The following is a 14,158-nucleotide window of genomic DNA, read 5'->3' as shown; positions in this document are numbered from 1 at the left end:
ATGTCAGGTATTTCATACATTTTTATGTACAGCATTTCTTTCTTACGTGTTTCTACGTCAGATATTTTATACATTTTCCATCATTTTATGTACAGCTTTTCTGTCTTACATGTTTCTATGTCAGATATTTTATACATTTTCTATCATTATTGTCCATGCTTTCTGCCTTACGTGTTTGTATTTCAGATATTTCACACATTTTCTATCATTTTATGTACAGCGTTTATTTTTTATGTGTTTCTATGTCGGATATTTTATACATTTTCCATCATTATTGTCCATGCTTTCTGTCTTACATGGTTCTATATCAGATATTTTATACATGTTTTTCTATCATTTCATGTACATCATTTCCGTCTTAGAGTTACCGTAGCGTATTGTGGTAGTCATATCTTTACTCGATGGCTGAGTTTTTCTTTTATCTAACATAATATATTAACTTTCAATTTTCACATCCAAAGTATATACTCTAAAACTATATATACTCTATAATTATATTTATTTTAATTTTTCTTTGTTAATATACCTGAAATATTTTAACGTTAAATATTTGATGGTCCTTTACGGAGTATAAAAAGGATGGTCGACATTTTCCAGCACGGATTCACGCTTGTGTACCTTCACGAAGGGAGTTGTACTTAAACCTATTAGTTGATCGTGAGACGGGACCTGCAAAGTGCGCTGTCAACTAGGGTTAGGTATATACAGTGCATTCCGTATGTTTTATAAACATGACCAGGGGAAATTGTTGCCTGATGGCTATCGAAGAACCGTCTATGACCAACATATATTGTTACAGAGAGCAATGTTCATTATCCACTTTAAAACAATAAATTACTTGCTCGTCGTAGATAAACTATAGTATGCACATATTTACGCTTTCCTTTCACCTTTCATTTAACGCCTTGTACGTCAAAATCGGATAACTAACAACGAAGATATATTGTAATGGTCTTTCGGCACGTTAGTTTGTTTGAACATAATTTATGGATGGTAATCATTCGTTGGTTAGTCTTTGGAAGAATGGGAAATTCGTTTTTAGTCCTCGTTATAATTGGATTATATCTGAATATCGTTGTAAAATAGTAATTGTTGTAGATAAAATATATTATGCAATAAAACGTTATCGCATACCAATAATCGTATTTGTGAGTTGTGTAAGTAGATAGGTAGCCATTTCAGTCCACTTTTTTCCCCAGATTCTGGGGAAAAACCGCTCGCTCCTTATGGAGAATATGGCAAATTTCCCCAGACCCCTGACACAGATTTCCCCAGATTCGGCCTAACCAAACCTAACCTAAACGTGAAGATAGCGTCAATTCTTCTTCTTTTACGCAACATTAATTCTTCTTCTTTTACACAACGTGAAGATAGCGTCAATTCTTCTTCTTAAATTTAGTAATTAGCCATTTTTAATATGAATTAATTTACATATTATTTTTGTATTTTAAATATTATCCACTATCTATAAGACGATTTTAATCCAAATTATTAAATTATTAATTATTATTATTAAACAAAAAATTCTACCGTGTGTAGGAATCGAACTCGGGACTAGCACCACCGAAGCTAAGTATCCACGTCGCTAAGCCACATAGACGTATAAAATTCACAAACAACAATCTGTATAAAAAAAACAAATACGGCATAGGTATCAAAATCTGCGTATGTAATTTATCATCAACAGGTAATGTACAAAAAAATTTCGATATACTTTGTATATTATTGTTCTACAATAAATGTCAAGAGAGACGATATGGATAATATTTCAAATATATTTTTAACTGTAAATGTGTTGGTGAAAATACCATTTGAATACTTGCAACGTCCAAACGGCTCAACGTATAACAATGTGTAAGGTATCGATGAAAAGGGGGTGAGGTAATGAATACGTTAACAAAAAAGACAAATCCAAAAGACAATGCCAAAAGGACACTAAGCTTGTAACGTCTAAACGGCTCAACGTATAACAATGTGTAAGGTATCGAGGAAAAGGGGAAAGGGTAACTAATACGTTAAGAAACGAATACACAAAGTATAAAAATACACAAGTTATACGCCTTTATATTAAGACAGAGACCAAGAAACGAATACACAAAGTATAAAAATACACAAGTTATAAGCCTTTATATTAAGACAGAGACTAAGAAACGAATACAGAAAGTATAAAAATAAAAAAAATACAAGTTTTACACACAACACTGATACCTTTATATATAAAAAAATGAACAAGTATTGTTTATTTACATTACATTAGTACCAAAAAGCACGTCTGTATAAGCTTCCTCCATCTTTAGTAAGCGATTAGGATATGCCAACTAAAATCGTCCCTTTTTCACAAAACCTAGTAGGTCACGTAGCGTCTTATCCAGGTAACCATTATTCAAATATCGGATAAGTTTGCGTCGGAAATCAGTATTTTTAATTATTTGATGTAATTTAATGTGAACGTCGTCTGTTAATGCCTCAATTTGCGTTTTCATGTGTAAACGTCGTTCTTCTCTAAGTAATCGTTTTGCTTCCAATCTCCTTTGATCTTCATTCTCTCGGTTTGACCGTTGCTCAGCTTCTTCTTGTGATTCTTCGTGAAGGTGATGTTTGTTACATGATATGGACACAGTTCTAGTTTCGTTCCAATTGTTCCTTTGGAATAGTCGTTTACACCCGCAAGGTTTTTCAGATTCACATATTGTATCATAAGACATTATGTCACATAACCAGAGGAATCTAAACGCCGCGTGAACGGTAGGAATATCTGAAACAGAATAAAGTGCTTAATTAGGGTATAAGGTACACGTTCATCCATAAGAATCAATGTAAAAAAGTGCGGCATTTATCGCATGTAGTAAAATTGATTACATTAGCTGTAAACACCAAAGTTATATCTTCGGTCGGACGGAAGATTAAATGGTATAACATTATGCTCAAAAGGCCTCTGAAATGTGCAGATTTGTGCTTGTTCTTCCATAAGAATCAATGTAAAAGTGCTGCATTTATCGCTTTTAGTCAACTTGATTACATTAGTTGTAAACAGACAAAAAATCTTGATTACCCCCACCACTTTCATCATTAACACACTCTGAATAATACCAGCAAGCGGTCATTCATCGAATAACAGTCAAAGCAGACACATCGCAGTATGGCCAATCTTATGAAACAGTACATTCAGTTAAACTTAATTAAGACATGTATTGAGCAAGAATTTATTCGGGCCAACTACGCAGGCGCGTGTTTACCGACTAGTTTAATATTGCATGAAGTCGCAAAGCAATATGCAATAACAACAAAGGTCGTAGTAGGTACAAAGTGTTACTCAAATGGAGTTACAATCACACCACATTTCTGGAATGAGCATAATGAAATAATATACGATCCAACAGACGCAATTACAAAACATCATCTACCTCATCAAATAAAATTTACTATGAAAAAAGGAATGGTCATGTGTAAAAGTGATGAAGACAGAAAAATGGTTGATATATATCACGATTTTAAGAAAAACAGATCGACGGCAGCATATTTTGAGGAGGCTCCGGAATCTCTACTCGAGTTACGTACAAACATTTTTATTGCTGTAGCACAGATACTAGGAAATAAATAAAAGTAATGTTCTAAATTAATTGTTGTTTTTTTTAAAACCCATTGTTGAAATGACCTACCTACGAAGAAATGTTCTATGAAACCTCTAAAAATATATAAAATAGTACTTACGTCTTTTAATTTTTGTAGCCCAAACACAAACAAACACCTTATCGTCAAGGTTCTTGTAGCACAAACAACCACTGTTACTTTTCGTACATGTTGACTGACACAAACACCCACTGGTACTTTTCGTAAATGTGGACTGGCACAAACACTCACTGTTACTTTTCGTAAACGTTGACAAGCAACCGTTGTTACTTTCGCAATGTTGACTGCAGACTGGTAGTACAAAACGTATTCGTTCATTAAATAGACAGGCTGGTATGACGTAACTCACGCTAAAACTATGTTGCGCAATATTTCGTAAGACTATTCATTTATGCATCACATGCGGGGCTTAATTATTAAATGGTATTTTCCTCAAAGAACGCCCAAGGCCCAAAAAGACGCAGAAATAGCATTTCAGATGTGGCAAAATGTTTCAACCTTAACATTCACAATGGTTACAAATCCTACGCTAGAGCCACCAGATATAAACATAACTATGGTTAGGGGAACTCATAATTTTAGAGCAAATTGTATGGGAGATGCCGAATGTCCTATTAGATTTGTTGGAGGTGCTGCTTTAGGACATTCATACTTTCCTCATTCCACAGACACCTGTACAGAAATACATTTAGATATAACGAAGCCCTGGCATTTTGGAAACGACTCTATACCTGAAGGCCGTATAAGTTTTCTTATGGTACTGGTTCATGAAATTGGGCATGCTCTTGGAATCGGTCATAGTGGAACACAAAGTGCTGTCATGTATAGTATGTATCAGCATAAGATTAGTGGTCTACATAATGATGATATAAATGCAATACAGTATTTATATGGGCCTAACAATACCTATGCTCCAAACCCAAAGTTTACAACAACTAGCTCAACAACAACTCGTAAGCAACCGACCCGTTCAAAGTATACAACGGTACATACACCAACAACTAGTTCGACAACGTCAAGACCAACAACTAGTTCGACAAGACCAAGGCCTAGTAAGCAACCGAAAAATTTGTGTGATATTGTTCCAGATTTTATGTTTCTAGCCACTGCTCCAGAGTTTTCAAATTTACCGATTATATATCGCCCGCGATAAATTTATATGGAAACTAGACTTGAACGAAATGATTATTCCATCTCAGCCTGAACTTCTTGCTGATTATGTTCCTACAGAATTACAATTTGTTATTGATTGCAGCAGACAAAATGAATCAATTAAATCAGGAAGTGTCGATATGAGAATAGAAATAGAAACTAATAAGAATATACCAGCTAACACAACTGCTTATTGTATAATTATACATGACCGTATTGTTAATTATAATCCTCTAACCAATGTAGTTCAAATGTTTTAACTGTAGTTCATCTAATGCAGCAAGTCTGTACTTTGGGTTTTTAAGTATAAATAAAAAGTTAAAAAAAAATTTTACTCTTATTTAACACCCTGTATACAATAAATATTTTCATAATCTTGTTGATGTTAAAAGTGTCTAATTGGGGGCTAGACTAGTACCAAATCTGCTTGAAAGCTGTTCGAGACCTGTTCAAAGCTGATCAGGACCTGTTCGAGACCTGTTCAAGACCTGTTCGAGACCTGTTCAAGACCTGTTCAAGACCTGTTCGAGACCTGTTCAAAGCTGTTCGAGACCTGTTCGAGACCTGTTCAAGACCTGTTCGAGACCTGTTCAAAGCTGTTCAAGACCTGTTCGAGACCTGTTCAAAGCTGTTCGAGACCTGTTCGAGACCTGTTCAAGACCTGTTCGAGACCTGTTCAAAGCTGTTCGAGACCTGTTCGAGACCTGTTCAAAGCTGTTCGAGACCTGTTCAAGACCTGTTCAAGACCTGTTCAAAGCTGTTCAAGACCTGTTCGAGACCTGTTCAAGACCTGTTCGAGACCTGTTCAAAGCTGTTCGAGACCTGTTCGAGACCTGTTCTAGACCTGTTCGAGATCTGTTCAAAGCTGATCAGGACCTGTTCGACACCTGTTCAAGACCTGTTCAAAGCTGTTCAGGACCTGTTCGAGACCTGTTCAAGACCTGTTCGAGACCTGTTCAAAGCTGTTCGAGACCTGTTCAAGACCTGTTCGAGACCTGTTCAAAGCTGATCAGGACCTGTTCGAGACCTGATCCAGAGCTGTTCAGAAGTTAAGCGAATACCTACATTTTACGATGAATAAAGATTTGAAAAGACAACTTATAACTAAACGGAGAAACATCCAAAGTAAATTAAGACAATTAAAACAAGGACAAATAATCCAAGAAGATTTATTTAATCCAATTACAAAACACTTGAAAAATATCGAGAACAAGTTAAATAGTTCACAAAATTCCAGTCCAGAAAATGAAACAAAAAACGATGAACCTTTAAGGTACATTAAAAACGATGATGACGATAATGAAACTACTGACTTTGAAACAAGTGAAATCAAACAATCGATATTGGACAAAAGAACAGATTTAAAATGATAAACACTCTGAAAATCGATTTGAAGATATTGCTAACCAGGCGCGTGTAGACTACTGGGATCAATATGATCCATTGCCTAGGAAATATATTACAAATATGCACGCTGATGTTCTAAACAAAGAATTTGATCATAAATATGGAATTCGATTTGATGAAACATCTGAAAAGCTACTGATTGGGAATTCTGAAATAGATTTAGATGGTGCTGATATTCTTTTAAAAAAGAAAAGGTACAGAGGAACACCAGGTTTATATGAGCTTTTGTTTAAGAAATATCCAGCTAGTTTTACAGATGAAGATGAGAATAACTATAAAAAGATAGTTGTAGCGACGAATGCTCACAGAAGGCATTACAGATCAAGTAAACAGATAGATGGTAGTGGATTAGAAAAATATAAAAAAATAATTGCACCAATAACAGAAGGTAAAGGATTGGTTATGGAAGTAAACAACAATAAAATCGATTACGTCCACTGGGATGATCCAAATGAACTTGTAGAGCGATTACGTTTATTACTATCTTCACAACTAGCTGGCCATACAGGACATACAAATGAAATAAATTCAATTATTGAAGAACTAAAAGAGGCAAACATTATAGAATAAATATCATGTCTGTTAAAAGAGATATCGTTAATGAGTTACACAAACCTGCAAGAATTAACTTTAAAAGACGAAGAATTATTATAAAATCTCTTAATGATTTGTTCCAAGCCGACTTGATTGATATGCAAAAATATTCAAATACAAACAGAAATTTCAAATATATTTTGGTTGTAATAAATTGTTTTTCAAAATTTTTATGGGCTTTACCACTAAAAAATAAATCAGGTGTTGAAGTAGCCAAATGTATGGAGTATGTGTTTAAACAGCAAAAGTACAAATATTTAGAAACTTTGCTAGAACCAATTAAAGGAATAGGATATTATACTTACAGTGGAAGTACGGATATAATGCACCCATCTGAAGCGAAGCCCAATTCAATTTTTATCTTTGATGATGTTGCTTGTGACAACCAAGATGTTATTCGAGAATACTTTAGCATGTCTCGACATTCTCAGGTGGATCCATTTTATTTGAGTCAGAGTTATGCAAAAATACCTAAACACCTTATAAGAGACAATGCAAATATTTTAATTGTATTCAAACAAGACGATTTAAACCTAAAACACGTTTACAATGACCACGTCGGAACAGATATGACTTTTGAAGATTTAAAAAATATTCTGAGACCGTTATTTTTTTGCTAAACAATATAGAATGTGTTATAAATGAAAAACTTTATATTTTATTATTATATTTATTAATACTAATTACAATTTGATTTTTATGTGTCCATAAATTTTTCAATTTTTGACTTTATACAATATTAATAATTTTTGTTATATTTTCTTTCTTGATACTTGGGTTTGGAACCATTATCTCCTATAATCATCATCATTGATACTGCAGAAAGTTACCATACCCTGGGAAGATCATTGTTTTTCGGACTAGGTATTTTCAACATTTGAACAACAAATTTTGTATTTCTCGGGTTGACAGCTGCGTTAGATATCGATATATTGCTAATTTGTTCTAATAACTTTGACATATAGGCACTTGAACTTGTTTCTGTCGATATCGGGTGTCTAAAGTCATCATCATCAGAGGAAGATCAGTGGTTTTTCGGACTAGGTATTTTCAAGATTTGAACATCAAATTTTGTATTTCTCAGGTGGACATCAGCGTTAGATGTCGATATATTGCTAATTTGTTCTAATAACTTTGACATATTGGCACTTGAACTTGTTTCTGTCGATATCGGGTGTCTAAAGTCATCATTTAAGGCAACAATTCTGATTTTGTCACCTGTTGTGTAGCCAGCTTGCTTTTTTATATTCTCAAGAGCGGTCTCTAAATGGTTTTTTAGATAGTCTTTGTCTTGTTCTAAACCTTCACCTATTTTAAAGTTGTCACAATTAACTTGAAAAGTGCATAGATAAGCATTGAATTTTTTTATTTCTCGCTGATTTATAATATTTATTGACCATTGATCAGACATTGTTAGTTTATACAAAATCAAAATTTATCGAAAACACGAGCGAGACAAAACACGTCTTTCCTGTAACAGCGTCTAATAAAGAATGATGTACAATGTCTAATGCGTAATATTATTATAATTTTTGAAAGCCAAGAGGTGCTGTGTCAATTAATGAGTCATCACTTTGTATTATTTTTCGTTTCTTGTAGGCCATCTTGAAAGTCTTTGATACCCTTTTTCTCGTAACAATATCTTTGGTCTCTGTATCTCTGCCGATCTGGTCATACGTGAGCTTAATTTCTTTGGTTGGATCGTGTATGATGTCATTCATGGCGGAGGCATTGAGTACTAGGCTGTTTTCGTAGTTTAAAGTGAAACCTTTGATTTTAGTCACCTCTTTGCCCTTGGCTGTTTTGTAAAAATAACTTTTAGGACCTGTACTGAGCCATTCAACTATGTAGTCATCTCCAGGCAACTCATCACTCCAATCGCCCAACATTTCACCTGTTTCGACAGTGTTTAGGCCATCATCAATGTAAACAATGGAGTCTGTGTCGAAATAAGCTACAGCCTCTCCTAGCCTATCAATCATCTCGTACAGTCTTAGACGAGCGTTACTGGTCGTAAATAATGCCACAAAAATATTCGTAGATGTTGGGTCTTCCACAAACACGTCTTTAAAATCGTAAGAGACTTGTGCTATATTATCATTAATAAATGTGACGTTTGTTAAATTTATTTTATCATTCATCAAAACTTCGTACCATCTTTGTCTGTCCTCATGTGTTCATCATGTCCACAACATACTCTGTCTGTTTCATATTCATTCTTTGGCCAAATTTACCCCATAGACTATTTAGGCATATTTTAGCGACTGCTCGTTTACCGGGGTTTGGGGCTATTTTAGATAAATCGAGCTCTATATCCATCTGCTCTTTTACAGCCCGAGCGTACTCTTCATTTGTGGCATACGTATGTGGACTAGTTTCTAATTTGATCTTCATAAAATCTTTGACATATCCCTTGAACAAATCTGTCGATGTTTGCTCAAAATGCCACACCTCGTGAATTTTTATTATTTTGTACCCTTTTTCTAAGGCCTTATTAATTTCTAGAGTTGTCCATGTACCCATCAACATTCTTTCCGAGTCATCATGATCACAATTTTCGCAATCTTCCAAGACGCATTGATTACACAGCGGAAACATTAATTTGTCAGTTTTGACAGGTAATACAGGATGGTATAAATCAGTAGGCGGTAGTATTTGGCAATGTACTAGACCAAACCAATTAGGATCGTATACTTCAGGTGCATGTATTTTTGTAGGGTGGCCAACTGGATATTGATCGTAATATTGTACGGTTGGATACAGTGATACAATATCTATGTATCTGAGCTTTTTCCCAGTCACGTTTAGTTTTATGGCGTTTGTTCTACCGCCAAAGAATGCTTCACGAGGCTTTAAGGGTTCAATAAGTTGAGGATCTGCGGCGTTTTTACATTCTTTTGATTTTATCCATTCACATTCCCAGATTTCTACCAAGTTGTACCCTGCTTCTTTTATTTGTTTTGATCGTCTTATTGTTCTCTCGTACAAGTCACTCATTGTCTCATTGTTGACGTGGTTAACTGTGTCGTTTTTAAAGCATTCTGGGTGACCATGCCAGAAGCAACCGTGGTACTGGAACACAGTATTCGACTCTTCCGAGAAACCATCAACTTTACCACCGCAAATTGTCACTTCTCCGCCATTAAGAGCATGTTGGACGTTAGAAAATTGATTGAGCCATTTTATTGATGCCCGGCTATATGTCTCCTTTATCACCTGCTTTACAATGCCAATGGTGTTTGTTCGAAGATATTTAGATCTATATATGGCCATACACACACTGGCAATAGTCAGATATTGAAATGGGTCTATGTTTGCTATTTCTAAAAATTCCTTGCGAAATTCCAAACACCCACGTCGTAAAATATCAACATCTGAGTCGCAATAGGTATGGAGCTCTTTCTGGAACACAAAGTGGTCATTTTTATGCTCATCGTGCCATTTCGTAAAATCAGATCTTTGTTTTGGTTTCATTGTGTTGGGTCCATAATACGCAATAACTGGTAAGCAGCCTTCGTAGTGAGTATTTTCAGGAGTGTTGAAAAAGTGAGGAAAATACCCTTTCTTTAATTCGTGCAGACCAAAAGTTTTAGGAAAACCGGACAGGGGGCCGGCTATAAAATTAGAGCTGTCTATTATTTTCAGTTTAAGAGCCTCGACTTCCAAAAGCATAAGTTTTGACCCGTTGTAGATAGTGTACGGCTTTATCGTGTTTTCCACGCAATATTTTAAAATGAAATATGAATCGTATGATTTACTATTGTGGGCTATCGCAGTATAATTTCTATGTTTCTCGGAAATTAACCATCTACAGAACTCTTCATTGTCTTTAAAAACAAATTTATGTCCGTCGAAATCCTGCGCAATTACAAGATTCGGTACATGAATGCCTGTATCCTGCATTGCCTCGTAATCAAAGAATATATATCTTTCGTTGTAAGAGCATTTCATTATTTTTTCTTCAGAGAGATTGTTACATATACAAGGGTCTTTGCAACTTTGTGACTGTTTGTGATTTTCTTTACAGCCTGAATTTATCACGCTTGATCTGTTATTGCAAGTACAGGCTACAGTACAAACTCCTCCTTTGGCTGGTTTTTTCATCATGTAACACTGATGCGTAGCTATTTCTACAAAGGTATTACAGTTTCTGCACATGGAGTAACCGCATACATGCTCCTTATCTCTCTTGCATAGTTTATTACATTTGTCACATTTAAATACTTCTTTGCAAGCTTCTGTATGGTTTCTTAAACATTCATTGTTGTAGCAATAACGGTTACAGTCCTTGCACAAAACTTTGCTTTTTGTAGTCAAGCCATGCTCGGGATGTTTGCAAATCGTACAAAGTGGTGCTTTCTTGCATTTGTGCTTATTTTTGCCCTGATAAGGGGTGTCGCATTTCTCGCAGTAAAAGTGGGTACCGTATAGACCTTTCAAACTGTTTATAACATCAAAATGATTCCCGTTTTTATACAAATAAATCTTGGTTGTTTTTTCGGGGCCCTCGTATATGATTGTGTTGAAATTTTCAGCGCAAATTATCTTTATTTGTACATCCAGTAGTTCTTCGACCTGTTTAAAATCGGTCAGCGTGAAACCTTCGATATAACAACCGTCCAACAGGTTGCAAAGTTTTTCGGCCAAATCAGTCTGCAATTTTAGACCTATACGTATATTATGAACATCACTTTTGATCAATTTGTGACCCAAAATCTCGTTTGTGACGTATGTTAAGCCCACTATAACTGCTCGAGCCCCGCATAAAGTGTCGGTATTTTTAATCCGGGTAATGCTTTTCTTGGTACGACGGTCCTCTGCCAAATTTATAATTTTATGTCGTCCGCTACCCCTAGGTATCTTGAAAATTTGTATATCAAATATAGTATCTTCGACTTGAACCGACTCGTCAGAAGTTACAATGTTTTCGATATGATCCAAGATATTATCCGTATTTAAATCTGTTTCAGTACCTGTTGATATGGGATGTTTAAAATTTTCATTACGAACAATTATACGAATTTTATCCCCTTTTTGAAAGCCGGCTCCTTCTTTAGCATCCTGTATACCTTTTTCTAATATCTTTGCTAAATCAATATTTAAATTACCTTTGCACTCTTCATAACGTAATTGAAACGAATTTAAATAGGTGTTAAATTTAGAAATAAAACGTTTACCTGTGGTAATTAAAGACCAGACCATGATGATCGTCTTGAGAACAACAACAACAACACTGGACACTAACAAATCACGACGTTCACAGTCAAAGTTATAGCGTGACGTACTCGTTGAAGGTTGACAGCAGAATGAACAGGGCTTCTATTAGGGCGTTCTTTTATACCCCTTTGTTGACCTTGAAACGTGCAAAATATTAGTGATTTTGAAAAACTAGGACGAGTTTGTTTAAAGACACATCACTTAATAATAACATAACATTCAATTATTACATAAAACTGCTATTTGTCCTTATCTGTGTTATAGATTTTAATGAAATTGAAAAAAAGTTTGCCGTTTACATAGCGAACTCCCCTATTTTGTGAGTTAAATGGACTCGTCCAACAGTACCAATACCTTAAATATGTTTGGTTAGGTGTATATCCATCCCGATGACTGACATATCCCTGTATAGACTTATATTTTTTGTTACTTATTATCTAACATTTTAAGTCGTAAATATATTGCAGTTTAGCTAAAAATCTTTTTCTTTACAATTCTAACATAATATTTGGCTTTGAACACATGTTACATAGTAAATAGAATGTTAGCTTCTTCCGGGAATTTGGTAAATAAAAAACATATATTTTTTACAATTTTTATTATTACTCGTAAATACAAAACACATCTTTTACACTTTTTTTTAATTATATACAGATACAAGTTTAGATATTAGAGTTTTTAATTGTTGTAAGATATTTTCGTTTGGGCAAGGCACTCCAAATAGATTCCAATTAAATGGTCCTGCTGCAATAACTTTTCTAGTAAATTCATTAAATTTATAGTAAGTATTTTGACGGAAAAAGTACATATGACCGTCAATCCAACGAAGTGCGAGAGAAATATCTTCAGGTATTCCCGGAAATATGTCTTTTATCCATCCTCTTCTTACCTCGCTAGTAAAATCATTAGAAAATTCTATATATGACATATTGTTGTAAAATGTATAGGATTGCCCGGAATTTGATTGAAAAATAGCATTGATGTGGGCCTTCTTGGGTATATTAAGCGTAAAATTATCAATATATTGAATGCTAGGAAAGGATGCTGAGAAATATTTGTTTGGTGGCACAATTGTAACCAAATCACCGCCTGTTGTTTGAAAAATGTGTTGTAAAGTGTATTGACGTAATTCTGCAGGAACATAATCAGCAAGAAGTTCAGGCTGAGATGGAATAATCATTTCGTTCAAGTCTAGTTTCCATATAAATTTATCGCGGGCGATATATAATCGGTAAATTTGAAAACTCTGGAGCAGTGGCTAGAAACATAAAATCTGGAACAATATCACACAAATTTTTCGGTTGCTTACTAGGCCTTGGTCTTGTCGAACTAGTTGTTGGTCTTGACGTTGTCGAACTAGTTGTTGGTGTATGTACCGTTGTATACCTTGAACGGGTCGGTTGCTTACGAGTTGTTGTTGAGCTAGTTGTTGTAAACTTTGGGTTTGGAGCATAGGTATTGTTAGGCCCATATAAATACTGTATTGCATTTATATCATCATTATGTAGACCACTAATCTTATGCTGATACATACTATACATGACAGCACTTTGTGTTCCACTATGACCGATTCCAAGAGCATGCCCAATTTCATGAACCAGTACCATAAGAAAACTTATACGGCCTTCAGGTATAGAGTCGTTTCCAAAATGCCAGGGCTTCGTTATATCTAAATGTATTTCTGTACAGGTGTCTGTGGAATGAGGAAAGTATGAATGTCCTAAAGCAGCACCTCCAACAAATCTAATAGGACATTCGGCATCTCCCATACAATTTGCTCTAAAATTATGAGTTCCCCTAACCATAGTTATGTTTATATCTGGTGGCTCTAGCGTAGGATTTGTAACCATTGTGAATGTTAAGGTTGAAACATTTTGCCACATCTGAAATGCTATTTCTGCGTCTTTTTGGGCCTTGGGCGTTCTTTGAGGAAAATACCATTTAATAATTAAGCCTCGCATGTGATGCATAAATGAATAGTCTTACGAAATATTGCGCAACATAGTTTTAGCGTGAGTTACGTCATACCAGCCTGTCTATTTAATGAACGAATACGTTTTGTACTACCAGTCTGCAGTCAACATTGCGAAAGTAAAAACGGTTGCTTGTCAACGTTTACGAAAAGTAACAGTGAGTGTTTGTGCTAGTCCACATTTAC

At 35.0% G+C, this 14,158-nt stretch overlaps 1 protein-coding gene across 1 annotated transcript; it reads right to left on the bottom strand.

Annotated features, from left to right (window-relative positions):
- Positions 1-8,952: 8,952 nt before the first annotated feature.
- LOC140431305 (uncharacterized) lies at positions 8,953-11,985 on the bottom strand. Its single transcript, XM_072519239.1, has one exon. The coding sequence runs from the start codon at positions 11,983-11,985 to the stop codon at positions 8,953-8,955; it is 3,033 nt and encodes a 1,010-aa protein (XP_072375340.1).
- Between the last annotated feature and the right edge of the window lie 2,173 nt (positions 11,986-14,158).

Source organism: Diabrotica undecimpunctata, unplaced genomic scaffold (genome assembly GCF_040954645.1).
Source record: "Diabrotica undecimpunctata isolate CICGRU unplaced genomic scaffold, icDiaUnde3 ctg00000625.1, whole genome shotgun sequence".
Classification (NCBI taxonomy): domain Eukaryota; kingdom Metazoa; phylum Arthropoda; class Insecta; order Coleoptera; family Chrysomelidae; genus Diabrotica; species Diabrotica undecimpunctata.
This window is presented reverse-complemented; position numbering and strand designations above follow the sequence as displayed.

Bases quoted from the DNA above. Each gene is read 5' to 3' on its own strand.
- LOC140431305 (XM_072519239.1), bottom strand. From the start codon at position 11,985: ATGGTCTGGTCTTTAATTACCACAGGTAAACGTTTTATTTCTAAATTT.